The sequence below is a fragment of the Macaca nemestrina genome, chromosome 10, assembly GCF_043159975.1.
Source record: "Macaca nemestrina isolate mMacNem1 chromosome 10, mMacNem.hap1, whole genome shotgun sequence".
Taxonomy (NCBI): Eukaryota; Metazoa; Chordata; class Mammalia; order Primates; family Cercopithecidae; genus Macaca; species Macaca nemestrina.
Window position 1 is genome coordinate 138,555,175 of NC_092134.1, and position 13,267 is coordinate 138,568,441.

Here is a 13,267-nt window from a genome sequence, read left to right on the forward strand (position 1 = left end):
TCCCAATTACACTGATTTGATTACATGAATATGTCAAACTACCACATATACCCTGACAATATTTACATCTATTATGTATCAATAAAAAAATATTTTTAAAGAATCAAAAAAAGGAAAGAAAGTGTAGATATTCTAAGAGAGGACACTGTGCATTATAGAATTATAGTTCCTTTTCAAATTAAATCCACCCATCTCTGGCCTACTGGCTGGCTCATGGCCAGCAGGGGTGTCATCCAAAATAACAGGTAGTATCTGAAGAAAAAATGTGAAGTTGGGTATGTGTTCCTTTCCCTAGTACGCTGATTCTGACATACTTGTGTACAGGAGAATAAACCGGAATGTTTAACAAAACTAAAATTCCTTCCTGAGACTGTGGTTCAGCAGGTCTGGGGTGGGGGTCAGCAACCTGGATTACTAACAGGAATCACTCTGATACAGCTCTTCTGTATGGCAGTGCTGCTCATACTCTAATGTGCACACACATCTCCTGGAGACCTTGCTAAAATGCAGATTCTGATTCAACAGGCCTGGGACAGAACAAAATCTAGGATTCTGCCTTTTTTTTGTTTTTTTTTTTTTGAGACAGGCTCTCACTCTGTTGCCCAAGGCTGAAGTGCAGTGGCACTATCATAGCTCACTGTAACCTTGAACTCCCATGCTCAAGCAATCCTCATACCTTAGCCTCCCGAATAACTGAGACTACAGGTGCATGCCACCATGCCCTACTAACTTTTTGAAATTCTTTTATAGAGACAAGGTCTTGCCATATTGCCTAGGCTGGTCTCAAACTCCTGGCCTCAAGTGACCGTCCTACCACGGCAACTCAAAAGCGTTGGGATTACAGGTGTAAGCCACTGTGCCCAGCCTGGATTCTGCATTTCTGACAAGCCCCAAGATGATCCCAATGCTGGTGATCTACGGATCACACTTGGAGTAGCTCACTGTTGCCCGTTTTGAGACAAAAAGATTCTGATGCAGGCAAAAAGGGCAGGTGGAGAACTTGCCTTCAACACTGATATACCTTTGTCTCTGTAAGGAGGAGATGGGATTACCATAATCAAACAGGGTTTTTACTGACATCCCTGTCCCAAACATAGATCAGGAGGCTGAAGTCCAGTGAAACACAATGACCAACCCTGGGTCACCCAGGACAATGATATGTTGGCTTCACCACAAATTGTCGGAGTTTTAAATCATACTGTACTGGGGGATCTGCCAACACTAAACCAATTGTTCATCTGGATCTTGGCTGCAATTTTAAGAACTTCATTAGAAGGTCCTAATTCCTAAGTGCTGGCACTGCTGGCATAGAAGCTGAAGCATCTCCTTTGCATGGGAAGAGAATCTATCTACACTTACGTGTCTGAAATAATCCAGATTTGGTACTAAGGGCTCAGATTTGGTACTAAGGGCATGGGGCGGGCCTCAGATAGCTCAGATCCAAGAAGACTGTGGAATTACTGCAAGGGGTTTGAGAATCTATGGACAATGGTTTTCTATGTATGTACTACTATTTTTAAAAGGCATATGGACATTATTAAAACGAATTTTTAAAACACCTTCAGTGTAAACACATTTGGGTTAGGGGATACTGTATGCTCTCTCATTTAATGGAGATTAAAAACAATCACATATCACTTGGGGTCTTTACAATATTCTGACATTAAAAAGGGTCCTTGTCTTCTAGAACGTATGCTAGAAGTGGTGTGTCATAGGAAAATTCAAACTCTCTGGCATTTCAGAGAATAAACAGTATATATGTCATTATTAAATATGTACGTTTAACAAAAATTATGCTCAAGTTCTAAATGACTGCATTTCTCATTTTGTAAATCAAGAAAGAAAATACTGCAGAATTCAACCTCAAATGTTTTTAATAGTGGAACTGTGTACAGGATCCTCTAAAGAGACGATCTGGCTGGGTGCTCAAACCACACGGGCTGACCCCGAAGACACCAAAACCAAGAGCTGCTCAGGAGGCACTAAAAGTCGACAGTCTTGGCCGGCTTCACATCCTCAATTTCGGCAGACAGCCAGCGGTAGGCGCGGTGACGGCGCAGCACCTCGATGGCCTTGAGTTCCAGTGGCGTTGCCTGAATGCCAACGTCTTCTAAGCCAGGCAGGTGAGGCAATTTCATGTCTGTGATGTGCATCTTTGAATAAACAAAGGACCGCAGACAATGCTGAAAACTGGCCGAGAACGAAGTGCTATCCTAGCAAGCATTTAAACATTCAAGCTGGCACGAGTCCTAGTATTGAGACTTAATTGCTTTCAAAGAATATGTGGCAATTTTCGATTCATGCAAATCACTATAAAAGTAGAACACACAAAGAGGACTTAAGACACCAAAAGGGCAAGATCACTAAGTCTCAGATCGAGGTCCCCGGTGGGAGCCACGAGCACAGGATGTTGGCGGTACATGAGCCATTCTATATACAGATTTCAACAGAAATAAATCTAGGGCAGGGAAGCACAAGTCATCACACATGCCAGGGGAGGCTTCACAGGAGGGTTTAGGAATCAAATCAGGGCTAAAGCAGAACCAGTCCATTCCTCAGTTCTCGCATGCCCCTGTTTTCTGAGCATGGGCATTCTGACTCAATTTTAACTTTGAATTTAGGAGATAACACAGCATTTGTTCCTTGTCCATTAAAAAAAAAAAATTAACTTTTTGGCTCCAGCTATGCTCAACCTGGTTGACTAACGCTCACTGTAGAGCTAGAAAACCAAACCCATCTTGTTTATAGGGAAAGACAATGAACTGTCAAGTTTGCAAAGATCCCAGATTGTTCCATACCACATGAATAGAATCCATTTGCACCTGGAGCAGCATCAATCCCTCATCCTACCCACCTGAAAGTCTGCAATCCTTTTACCAGAGGGCTGTAAGCCAGTCTGCAAACCAAAGCCAAAACCCACTCAGGCCACTGTGTCAACACTTTCTCAATTATAAATGTAAGAGACACTTTAGTGTAAGATAAACTGAAGCGTCTGACAACCAGTTCTCCTGCCTGATCTTTCATAAACAATGTCTGAAGAAAGTACGCGAGCTGCCCACTTTCTCACGTTCCCTAAGCACTATTTTCTCATCTTCTCTACACTTTAGGTTTTAGGTAGCATTCAGGGGACAATGTGGCTGCTTCTTGTCAATATATGGTCCATAGGTCATCAAAGGTAGACGTGGTATTGGTATAGTATTTTTATTTTATTTTGCATCCTCCCTGGAAGCAAACGCACAGGCACATGACATGAGGTCTGAGAACTGACTATTGGATGTGGCAGCAAGGAGATTGTGGGGAACCTTGAAAAGAGCAATTTTAGGGGAGAAATGGGAATAAAAGCCTGACTGGAGTAGGTTAAAGAAAGAATGAAGAAACTGTCAATGGTTTCTTCAGGATGTTAGGAGGAAGTCAGGAGGAGTTAGGATGTGAACGGACACAACAGGAAAGTAGCTAGAAGAGTGGTGGGAGGAAGAGAGGCTTTGGCAGGGGAGCTATTAGGTAATTTTGTGTGTTGACAGGAATGATCACGCAGAGAAAGAAACACTGATAATGACGGACAGCAGGTATGGAGGAGCCGCCCCCTGGAGCAGCGCAGGTGGATGAGTTTCAGTGCTAGTAGAAGGGCTGACTGCAGACAGCAAGAACAGCAAACAGACAACAGCCGGGAGACAAGCAAGCAAGCAAACCAAAGTAAGTCTAACTTCCCATCATCTGCCCAGGCAGATGCTTTCCACACATATACTCACCCGCTCCACTTTATCCCTTGTTATCAAGGGCTGAAATGGGTTTATTTCAAAGACTCTTGCTACCCATCTGGAAAAAGAAATATATATAGCACATGTGATAAGCATCTCTCTGTCCAAGATGTAAGCTGGCCTATAAGAACTACAGGAAGACAGACTGCTGTAGAGCAGTCTGAACTGATTTTTTTTTTTTAAAGAAAATAACCAACATCTTGGCACCTCGACCTGTGAGGCTACCTCTGCTTTTTGGTCCATCTCCTCTCAAGCCAACCCAGTTGGCTGCTGTAACTGCTGGTACACTTTGTTCTCCAAAGAAATAACAGATCTTAAACTAAAAAGAAATAAAACCAACAAACAACAAAGCAAACAGAAAAACTCCAATATTCAATCACATCTGTGAAATTCGATCTAATCTAAACCTCAGATATTCAAATATGCTGCCTTTACGAACACAGGGCAAGCTGAATGGTGTGTAAAATATAAAACGTAATCCCTAAAAGCTGGGGCCCTTGAGGGGAAAAAAAATCCAAAAGCAAGGAGAAGGCTAAAATCTATGGTTCAAATCAGGACAACAATATAAAACCCAAAACGAGAAAGGCCACCTATCTTCATTACTGCCATCTCTTCACTACTAATGAAAACTGAAGGGCTCCTGCCATGCCACTTGAGCTCCCATCATTGGTTACCTCAGGGCAGTGGCTTTTTCTTTTCTTTCCTTTTTTTTGTTCTCTCCTTTTTTTTTGTTCCAGAGACAGGGTCTCACCATGTTGTCCAGGCTGGATTCAAACTCCTGGGCTCAAGTGATCCTCCCACCTCAGCCTCCCAAGTAGCTGGGACTACAGGTGTGCACCACTGTGCCCAGTAGCAGTGGGTTTTCAACTAGCATCTGAGGAACACTAGGAATTTGCTGGGGACCCACGGAGTCCTGGGGGGCCAAGGGTTTGGGAGTGCATGTGTTGAGTATCATCCATCACTGCAACCAGACCAGCTCTTTTATTGGATTTACCCAGCAGGACTTGATGTAAAACTTCAGTGAACACAGGATTCCACAGCTGTTTAAAGGCTTGAAAAACAACATTCTAATGCATAGTATAAATACATGAAAAAGGAAGCTGGTTAGAATTTCTCCAGCAACATATAAAGCCTCAGATTCCTCAATGGCAGAAAAAAATAATTTATTGGGCTAACACAGCTTAATAAAAACACTCATTACAAACCTCTAACTCTCTGTGCCCTCATTCTATGCTAACAGATCACTTCAGGTCTCTATCCAACCTAAACCTCAAATATTCAAATATTCTAGTGTCCTCAGTGGACCACGTCATGGACATACATAAGCCAACTCTAACTCAATTTTATGTACAACCATGAAAGCCCCTCACTTCAATCTGGCTTATATGCCTTTCACGGCACTGAAGCCATAGACACAAATGGTCATTTGTAGACATTTTTTTGGTCCTTTATCTTATTTGACTCTTCTGTAAGACTTCATTCTACCAATATCAACAGAGTGCCTACTGTGTACCAGGCATTGTTCTAGGGGCTTGAGATACATGTGAATGAACAGCAACGTTCCGCTTCTTAAAACATCGATTCCCTCCTTAAAACACTCCATTCCCTTTGGTATCTAGAATTCCAAACTCTCGTTTCCCACTTAAATATCTGATCACTTCTTTTTGGCCTTCTTATAAGTTTCTCTTACTCTGTGGCCTCCTCTTCTACTCACTCCATATACTCTCCTTACTTACTTTATAGATAGCTGTGATATTAAAGGAGATAAAGTAAATAGCCTGAAAGGTACAACACTCAATAAATATTGTTATCATGCTGCATTCTAGTGGTCTATTTTTCTGGTACCCCTGTTAGACCATAAGATTTTTAAGTGTTTATTGTAATATTCTGAGTACCTAGTACATTATCTAAGACATAGTAGGCATTCAATAAATATTTGTTGAAAGAATGAATGAAAACCCAAATGAAGATCAATTTGTGGCCAATGGATGTGACAGTCTCCTTAACCAGACCACTAGGGTGTGGCATGGTAAGTCCAAGATTTTATTTTATTTGGTTCAAATCAGGACAACAATATAAAACCCAGGACGAGAAAGGAGCTCCCATCAACAGTTACCTCAGGGCAGTGGGTTTTTCTTTTCTTTTCTTTGCCTTTTTTTTTTTTTTCCCAGAGACAGGGTCTCACTATGTTGTCCAGGCTGGATTCAAACTCCTGGGCTCAAGTGATCCTCCCACATCAGCCTCCCAAGTAGCTGGGACTATAGGTGTAACACCACTGTGGGCACTAGCAGTCACCTAGGCCGGGGTGCAGTGGCACAATCTCAGCTCACTGCAGCCTCGAACTCCCAAGCTCAAGCAATTCTCTTGCATCACCCCACCTCCACCCCAGTAGGTGGGACTACAGGCAGATGCCACCACATCCAGCTAATTTGGTATTTTTTGTAGAGATGGGGTTTCACCATATTGCCCAGGCTGGTCTCGAACCCCTGGGCTCAAGCAATCCATCCACCTTGGCCTCCCAAAGTGCTGGGATTATAGGCATGAGCCACCACTCCCAGCCAAGTCAAAGATACTTAACCGACAAAGAAAAGTGAACTAAGAAGTGGGAGAAGAAGAGAAGGCAACCACAAATCCAAGTCTGAATTAGCCTGACTCCTTTCCCAATAGCATGATCAAGTTGATTTAATAATGAGCGACATGAAACACAGGGGAACCTGACTGCCCCTTATGTATGTGCCCAGCAAGATATTTCTCCAAAATTAAACTCAATGGATTTAAATTGGAGAAAGTGAAAAACTGCAGATTTAATCTCCCAACACATTTTTTTTTCCGACACGAATCTATTTTTGCTTCTTCCCTATGGCTAATGTCATAATACTAGGAGATCTGGAGACTAGCCCTTCACACACCCTATAACCCTAAGGGAGATCATTAGGAACAAGTGTGTGGAGTTAGCTTTTTCACAAGTCACGCAAAAGGAGCACTCTACTTACCGATAGACAAAAAGTGGCAAGGGTAATGGGAGGAACAATCTGTGAGCCACAGCAAAGACGTACTTCACCAGGTGAAAGAGGAGGTACCTATTTGGACTATAAAAAGACAATACACAGTTCTTTCAAGTACATGCTTCTCACAAACTTTCCTTTATAACAAAATAACATTTTTCTTATAAAAAAGGAAACATATATGGACTGTAGTAGATACAGACTAGCACAAAGAAAAATCACCCATAATCCCATTATGAAAGATAGTTAATATAATTGAAATATATCCTTCTCATCCCCTTACATATACACATTATTTTGGTTTTAATAAATACACAATCCATTCTATTCTGTAATGTCTTTTTCATTTAACATTATATCATAATTGTCTTTCCACGTCGTTAAATATTTTATTGCATGTTTCATGACTGCACATATTACGCTACATGTAATCACAAGTATTTTATCAATTGCCAGTTTCGAGATATTTAAGCTATTAAAAATCTTTTTCTTTTATAAAATAATGTTTTAATGAACATTCTTATAATAAATATTTGTACTTATCCATGATTATGCATTGTGAATATATTTGTAGAAGTGGAACTGGGTCAACGTAGACTTTGAAATTTTAAGGCTTTTATTGAATACTTCTAAACTGCTTTTCAAAATGGTTCTATTAATTTATATAAAATGTTAATAAGAATGCCCCCTCCACCCAAAATGAGTTGTCATAAAAAAAATTTTTTTTTTGCCAATCTGCTAGGTTAAAAAAAAAAAAAAGGCATCTCATGTTTTAATTATGTCTTTAATATAAGAGATTATTTCTTCATGACTTTTTGGTTATTTATACGTTTATCTTTTCTTTCCTCCTGGAGTCCCCGTCTATAACAGTGTTTTGTGCACATAAAATTTTAACTGTTTAACCAAAACTACTGATTTTCTTTATGGCTTGGATTCATAGTTAGAAAATTCCTCTGCAGTGACATAAATGTCCACATTTTGTCTAAAGCTTATAAAAAAAGATTTTTTTTTTTACTATAAAGTTACTTCTGTGACATATTTTTGCACATGATATAAGGCAAACATGTAATTACATTTTTCCCAAGATGTAAGCCAATTGCTTCAATGTTATTTACAGAATCTTTACTATACTGCTTCTTTCCCTATACTGAAATGTCACCTTTATCACATACTATATCCTTACATATAATGGGACTGTTTCTGAACTTTCTGCTCTATTCCATTAATCTGAATAGTTCTGTATGATTTTAACCTAGCATTAATAAGTATCAGTGCTTATAATACATTTTAATATTTCTTTACCCATTTCCTAATTCATTTGCATGTTTCATGACAGTAAATCTGTGACAACCAAGAGCTGAGTGAAGGTAATTCAGTGAGAACCTCATTATCCTGACATACTTTACTAAAATACATGAAACTATCAGCTAGGAGAAACATAAAAGGCCTTAAAGTAGGGTTCTTCAAATTCCAGAAGGATTTGTAAGGATCATTACAGGATACATAATACATGCTATGCCAAGAACAACTTGAATGTTTATGATGACAAACAAAACTGTATCATGGGTAAACTAATTCTACATAATAAGTTTCCTCTTCAGCTGTTCTGAAGCACTTTGTGTTCCATTAAGTACAACTGGAACACTAGTTTAAGTGCCCTTGCTCACAGCCAAAGGTACACTGAAGCCCGCGTCCCTCCCAGCTTAGATTTCAAGGCTCAGCACTACAGTTATCCCTCTGCAAATATCCTCAGTAAAACTTGTCTCCCAGGCCCGTACCCATTATACTTGCTAAGCAAAACTCTCACTCTGGTTGATCCAAACATCTGCCTTCTCTGAGCCTGAAACCCCAGAGGGACAAAACTGTAGACAAAATACAATTGGGCTGATTGACTTCACCTTATTATTTTATCAGTAATTTCAAATGGAACACTCAGTTCTGCTTGGCAATCCCACATGTTCTCCTAGGAAATGCTCTTTCCTATTCTCCCAGGGCATCCTTTCTATATTCTCTGTCCTCAAATTTTCCACACACTTTTCTGACCCACTCCATCCTGCCTTTTAGCTAACCTCACATTCCAACAAGAAAAGATACTCCTTAAATTCCCACAGCCAAATCTACCTGCATCTGCATATATCCTTGAATTCTTTTCCTCGTTAAAATTGAAGAAATGTTTGCCTTTTACAAAGGTCAAACCCTCATTTGCACTCTGTATCCAACTCCTCTCAATTCCTGAAGGACTTTGCTCCTTTTTTGTCGGCCCCATCTCCTGAGTCATCAAGCGATATCTCTTTCCTGGACCATTCTTACCAATTTATAAACAAGATGTACAATCTTCCAAATCCAGGGTGGTACCTCCCTTGACAAGACATTCATGTTTCACAGCCTTCTCTTTACCGCTTTCCTTTGCTCCCTTTTACAGGGAAACTTCTCCCAATAGTTACCTAACTGTTGCCTCCAGTTCCTATCCTGCCATTCAAATCTCACTGCAATCCAATCTGCCCTTTGCCCAATGTTCAAATGAGGTCATTAAGATGACCATGAATCTCTGTACTGTCACTCAATCCATCTCTGGCAGCGCCCAATATAGTTACCAACTCCCTCCTTCTGGTTTTCTTTCCAATTCACTGGACTTTCCTTTTTGGTCATTTATTTTAATTATTTTGCTTATTACTTATGCATCTCATCACTAATCTATAAGCTCCACAAAGGCAGAAATCTTACCCATGCTATTCACTATTGTGGCATAATTTACGCACATTAGAATTCATCCATTTTAAGCATATAATTCAATGATTTTTCATACATTTACCAAGTTATACAATCATTACCATAATCCAGTTTTAGAATATTTTTCTTACTCTAGTAAGATCCTCCACAGCCATTTAATCCTGGATTTTACTCCTAGGCTCAGGCAATCACTAATCTACTTATATTTGCCTTTTACAGATACTTCATATAAATGGAATGTGAACATGTGATCTTCTGCATCTAGCTTCTTTCATTTACTATGTTTTTGAGGTTCATACATGTAACATGTCAATATTTCATTCCTTTTATTGTTGAACGTCTATTATATGGGAATGCTACTATGTTTTATTTTTCCTTTCATCAGTTGATGAGTATGTGAGATGTTTCCAATTTTTAGCATTTATGATAATGTTGCTATGAAAATCTAAGCGCTAATCTTTGTGTAGGCACATTTTCATTTCTTTTGGGTAAACACCTAGGAGTAAAACCCATAGGCCATACAGAAAATGTATGCTAACTTTTTAAGAAGATGCCAAACTGTTTTCTAAAGTGGCTATACAATTTTACACCCCTACCAGCAATGTATGAAGGTTCCTATTACTCCATGTCTTCATCAACATTTGTTATTCTCTCTGTGAACTGGTATCTCGTAATGGTTTTGATTTGCATTTTCCGTAATGACTAATGATATGGAGCATCTTTTCATGTGCTTTTTAGCAATTAAGTACATCTGCTGTGCTGATATGCCTATTCACGTCTTTTGCTCATATTAAAAAATGGATCGTCTTCTCATTGAGTTCTAAGAGTTCTTTGTATATTCTGGATATTATCAGATATGTAATTAACAAATATTTTCCCCCAATCTGTGACTTGTTTTTTCATTTTCTTAATGGTGTCTTTTGAAACACAAGAGTTTTAATTTTGGTGAAGTCTAAGGTATCCAATTATTTTTTATTTTATGAAATACGCTTTTGATGCCATAGCTAAAAATCTTCTAGAACCCAAGGTCTAGAAGATTTTCTATTTTCCTTCCAAAATTATTATAGTTTTATAACTCTTTAATTTTTTTTTTTTACATTTTTACCAATTGAAATTTTTTTTAAATTTTACTTTAACTTCTGGGGTACACGTGCAGAACGTATAGGTTTGTTACATAGGTATACATGTGCCATGATGGTTTGCTGCACCCATCAACCTGTCATCTACATTAGGTATTTCTCCTAATGCTATCCCTCCTCTAGCCCCCCACTCCTGGCAGGCCCCGGTGTGTGACGTTCAACTCCCTGTGTCCATGTGTTCTTATTGTTCAACTCCCATTTATGAGTGAGAACATACGGTGTTTGGTTTTCTGTTCTTGTGTGAGTTTGCTTAAAATGATGGTTTCCAGCTTCATCCATGTCCCTGCAAAGGACATGAACTCATCCTTTTCTGTATACTGGCTGCATAGTATTCCATGGTGTATATGCGCCACAGTTTCTTTTATCCAGTCTATCATTGATGGACATTTGGGTTGGTTCCAAGTCTTTGCTATTGTGAATGGTGCTGCAATAAACATACATGTGTCTTTATAGTAGAATGATTTATAATCCTTTGGGTATATATACTCAGTAATGGGATTGCTGGGTCAAATGGTATTTCTACTTTGAGATCCTTGAGGAATTGCCACACTGTCTTCCACAATGGTTGAACTAAATAATTTACACTTCCACCAACAGTGTAAAAGCATCACTATTTCTCCACATCCTCTCTAGCATCTGTTGTTTCCTGACTTTTTAATGATCGCCATCCTAACTGATGTGAGATGGTATTTCACTGTGGTTTTGATTTGCATTTCTCTAAAGACCAGTGACGATGAGCTTTTTTCATACGTTTATTGAACTGCATAAATGTCTTCTTTTGAGAAGTGTCTGTTCATATCCTTCGCCCACTTTTTGATGGAGATTTTTCTTGTAAATCTGTTTAAGTTCTCTGTAGATTCTGGATATTAGCCCTTTTTCAGAGGGATAGATTGCAAAAATTTTCTCCCATTCTGTAGGTTGCCTGTTCACTGTGCAGAAGCCCTTTAATTTAATTAGATCCCATTTGTCTATTTTGGCTTTTGTTGCCATTGCTTTTCGTGTTTCAGTCATGAAGTCTTTGCCAATGCCCATGTCCTGAATGGTATCGCCTAGCTTTTCTTCAAGGGTTTTTATGGTTTTAGGTCTTATGTTTAAGTCTTTAATCCATCTTGAGTTAATTTTTGTATCAGATGTAAGGAAGGGATCCAGTTTCAGCTTTCTGCATACGGCTACCCAGTTTTCCCAACATCATTTATTAAATGGAGAATCATTTCCTCATTGCTTGTTTTTGTCAGATTTGTCAAAGATCAGATGGTTGTAGATGATGGATCTACAGATGGATGTAGGCATTATTTCTGAGGCCTCTGTTCTGTTCCATTGCTCTATATACCTGTTTTGGTACCAGTAACATGCTGTTTTGGTTACTGTAGCCTTGCAGTACAGTTTGAAGTCAGGTAGTTAGTATGATGCCTCTAGCTTTGTTCTTTTGGCTTAGGACTGTCTTGGCTATGTGGGCTCTTTTTTGGTTCCATATGAACTTTAAAGTAGTTTTTTTCCAATTCTGTGAAGAAAGTCAATGGAAGTTTGATGGCGATAGCACTGAATCTATAAATTACTTTGGGCAGTATGGCCATTTTCATGATATTGATTCTTCCTATCCACAAGCATGGAATGTTTTTCTGTTTGTTTGTGTCCTCTTTTATTTTGTTGAGCAGTGGTTGGTAGTTCTCCTTGAAGAGGTCCTTCACGTCCCTTGTAAGTTGGATTCCTAGATATTTTATTCTTTGTAGCAATTGTGAATGGGAGTTCACTCATGATTTGGTTCACTCATGGTTTGTCTGTTATTGGTGTATGGGAATGTTTGTGATTTTTGCACATTGAGTTTGTATCCCAAGACTTTGCTGAAGTTGCTTATCAGCTTAAGGAGATTTGGGGCTGAGAGGATGCGGTTTTCTAAATATACCATCATGTCATCTGGAAACAGAGACAATTTGACTTCCTCTTTTCCTAATTGAATACCCTTTATTTCTTTATCTTGCCTAATTGTCCTGGCCAGAACTTCCAATACTACGTTGAATACGAGTGGCGAGAGAGGGCATCCTTGTCTTGTGCCGATTTTTAAAGGGAATGCTTCCAGTTTTTGCCCATTCAGTATGATACTGGCTGTGGGTTTGTCATAAATAGCTCTTATTATTTTGAGATATGGTCCATCAATACCTGGTTTATTGAGGGTTTTTAGCATGAAGGGCTGCTGAATTTTGTTGAAGGCCTTTTCTGCATCTATTGAGATATTCATATGGTTTTTGTCATTGGTTCTGTTTACGTGATGGATTACATTTATTGATTTGCGTATGTTGAGCCAGCCTTTTATCCCCGGATGAAGCCGACTTGATCACGCTGGATAAACTTTTTGGTGTGCTGCTGGATTCGGTTTGCCAGTATTTTATTGAAGATTTTCGCATCAGTGTTCTTCAGGGATATTGGCCTGAAATTTTCTTTTTTTGTTATGTCTCTGCCAGGTTTTGGTATTAGGATGATGCTGGCCTCAAAAAATGAGTTAGGGAGGATTCCCTCTTTTTCTATTGATTGGAATAGTTTCAGAAGGAATGGTACCAGCTCCTCTTTGCACCTCTGGAATAATTCAGCTGTGAATCCATCTGGTCCTGTTGGTAAGCTATTAATTGCTACCTCAATT

At 39.2% G+C, this 13,267-nt stretch overlaps 1 protein-coding gene across 2 annotated transcripts in view; it reads right to left on the reverse strand.

Moving 5' to 3' along the window:
• Positions 1–1,856: 1,856 nt before the first annotated feature.
• LOC105484157 (NADH:ubiquinone oxidoreductase subunit A9) overlaps positions 1,857–13,267 on the reverse strand; it is a 38,879-nt gene continuing 27,468 nt past the window's right edge. For both annotated transcript variants that reach the window (XM_011745513.2, XM_071072349.1), the window contains 3 exons: positions 6,752–6,847; positions 3,750–3,816; positions 1,857–2,153 (listed from right to left, as the gene is read on the reverse strand). In XM_011745513.2, the coding sequence (XP_011743815.2) occupies positions 1,983–2,153; positions 3,750–3,816; positions 6,752–6,847 (334 nt within the window). In that variant the 3' untranslated portion in view covers positions 1,857–1,982. The remainder of the gene's footprint in view (positions 2,154–3,749; positions 3,817–6,751; positions 6,848–13,267) is intronic.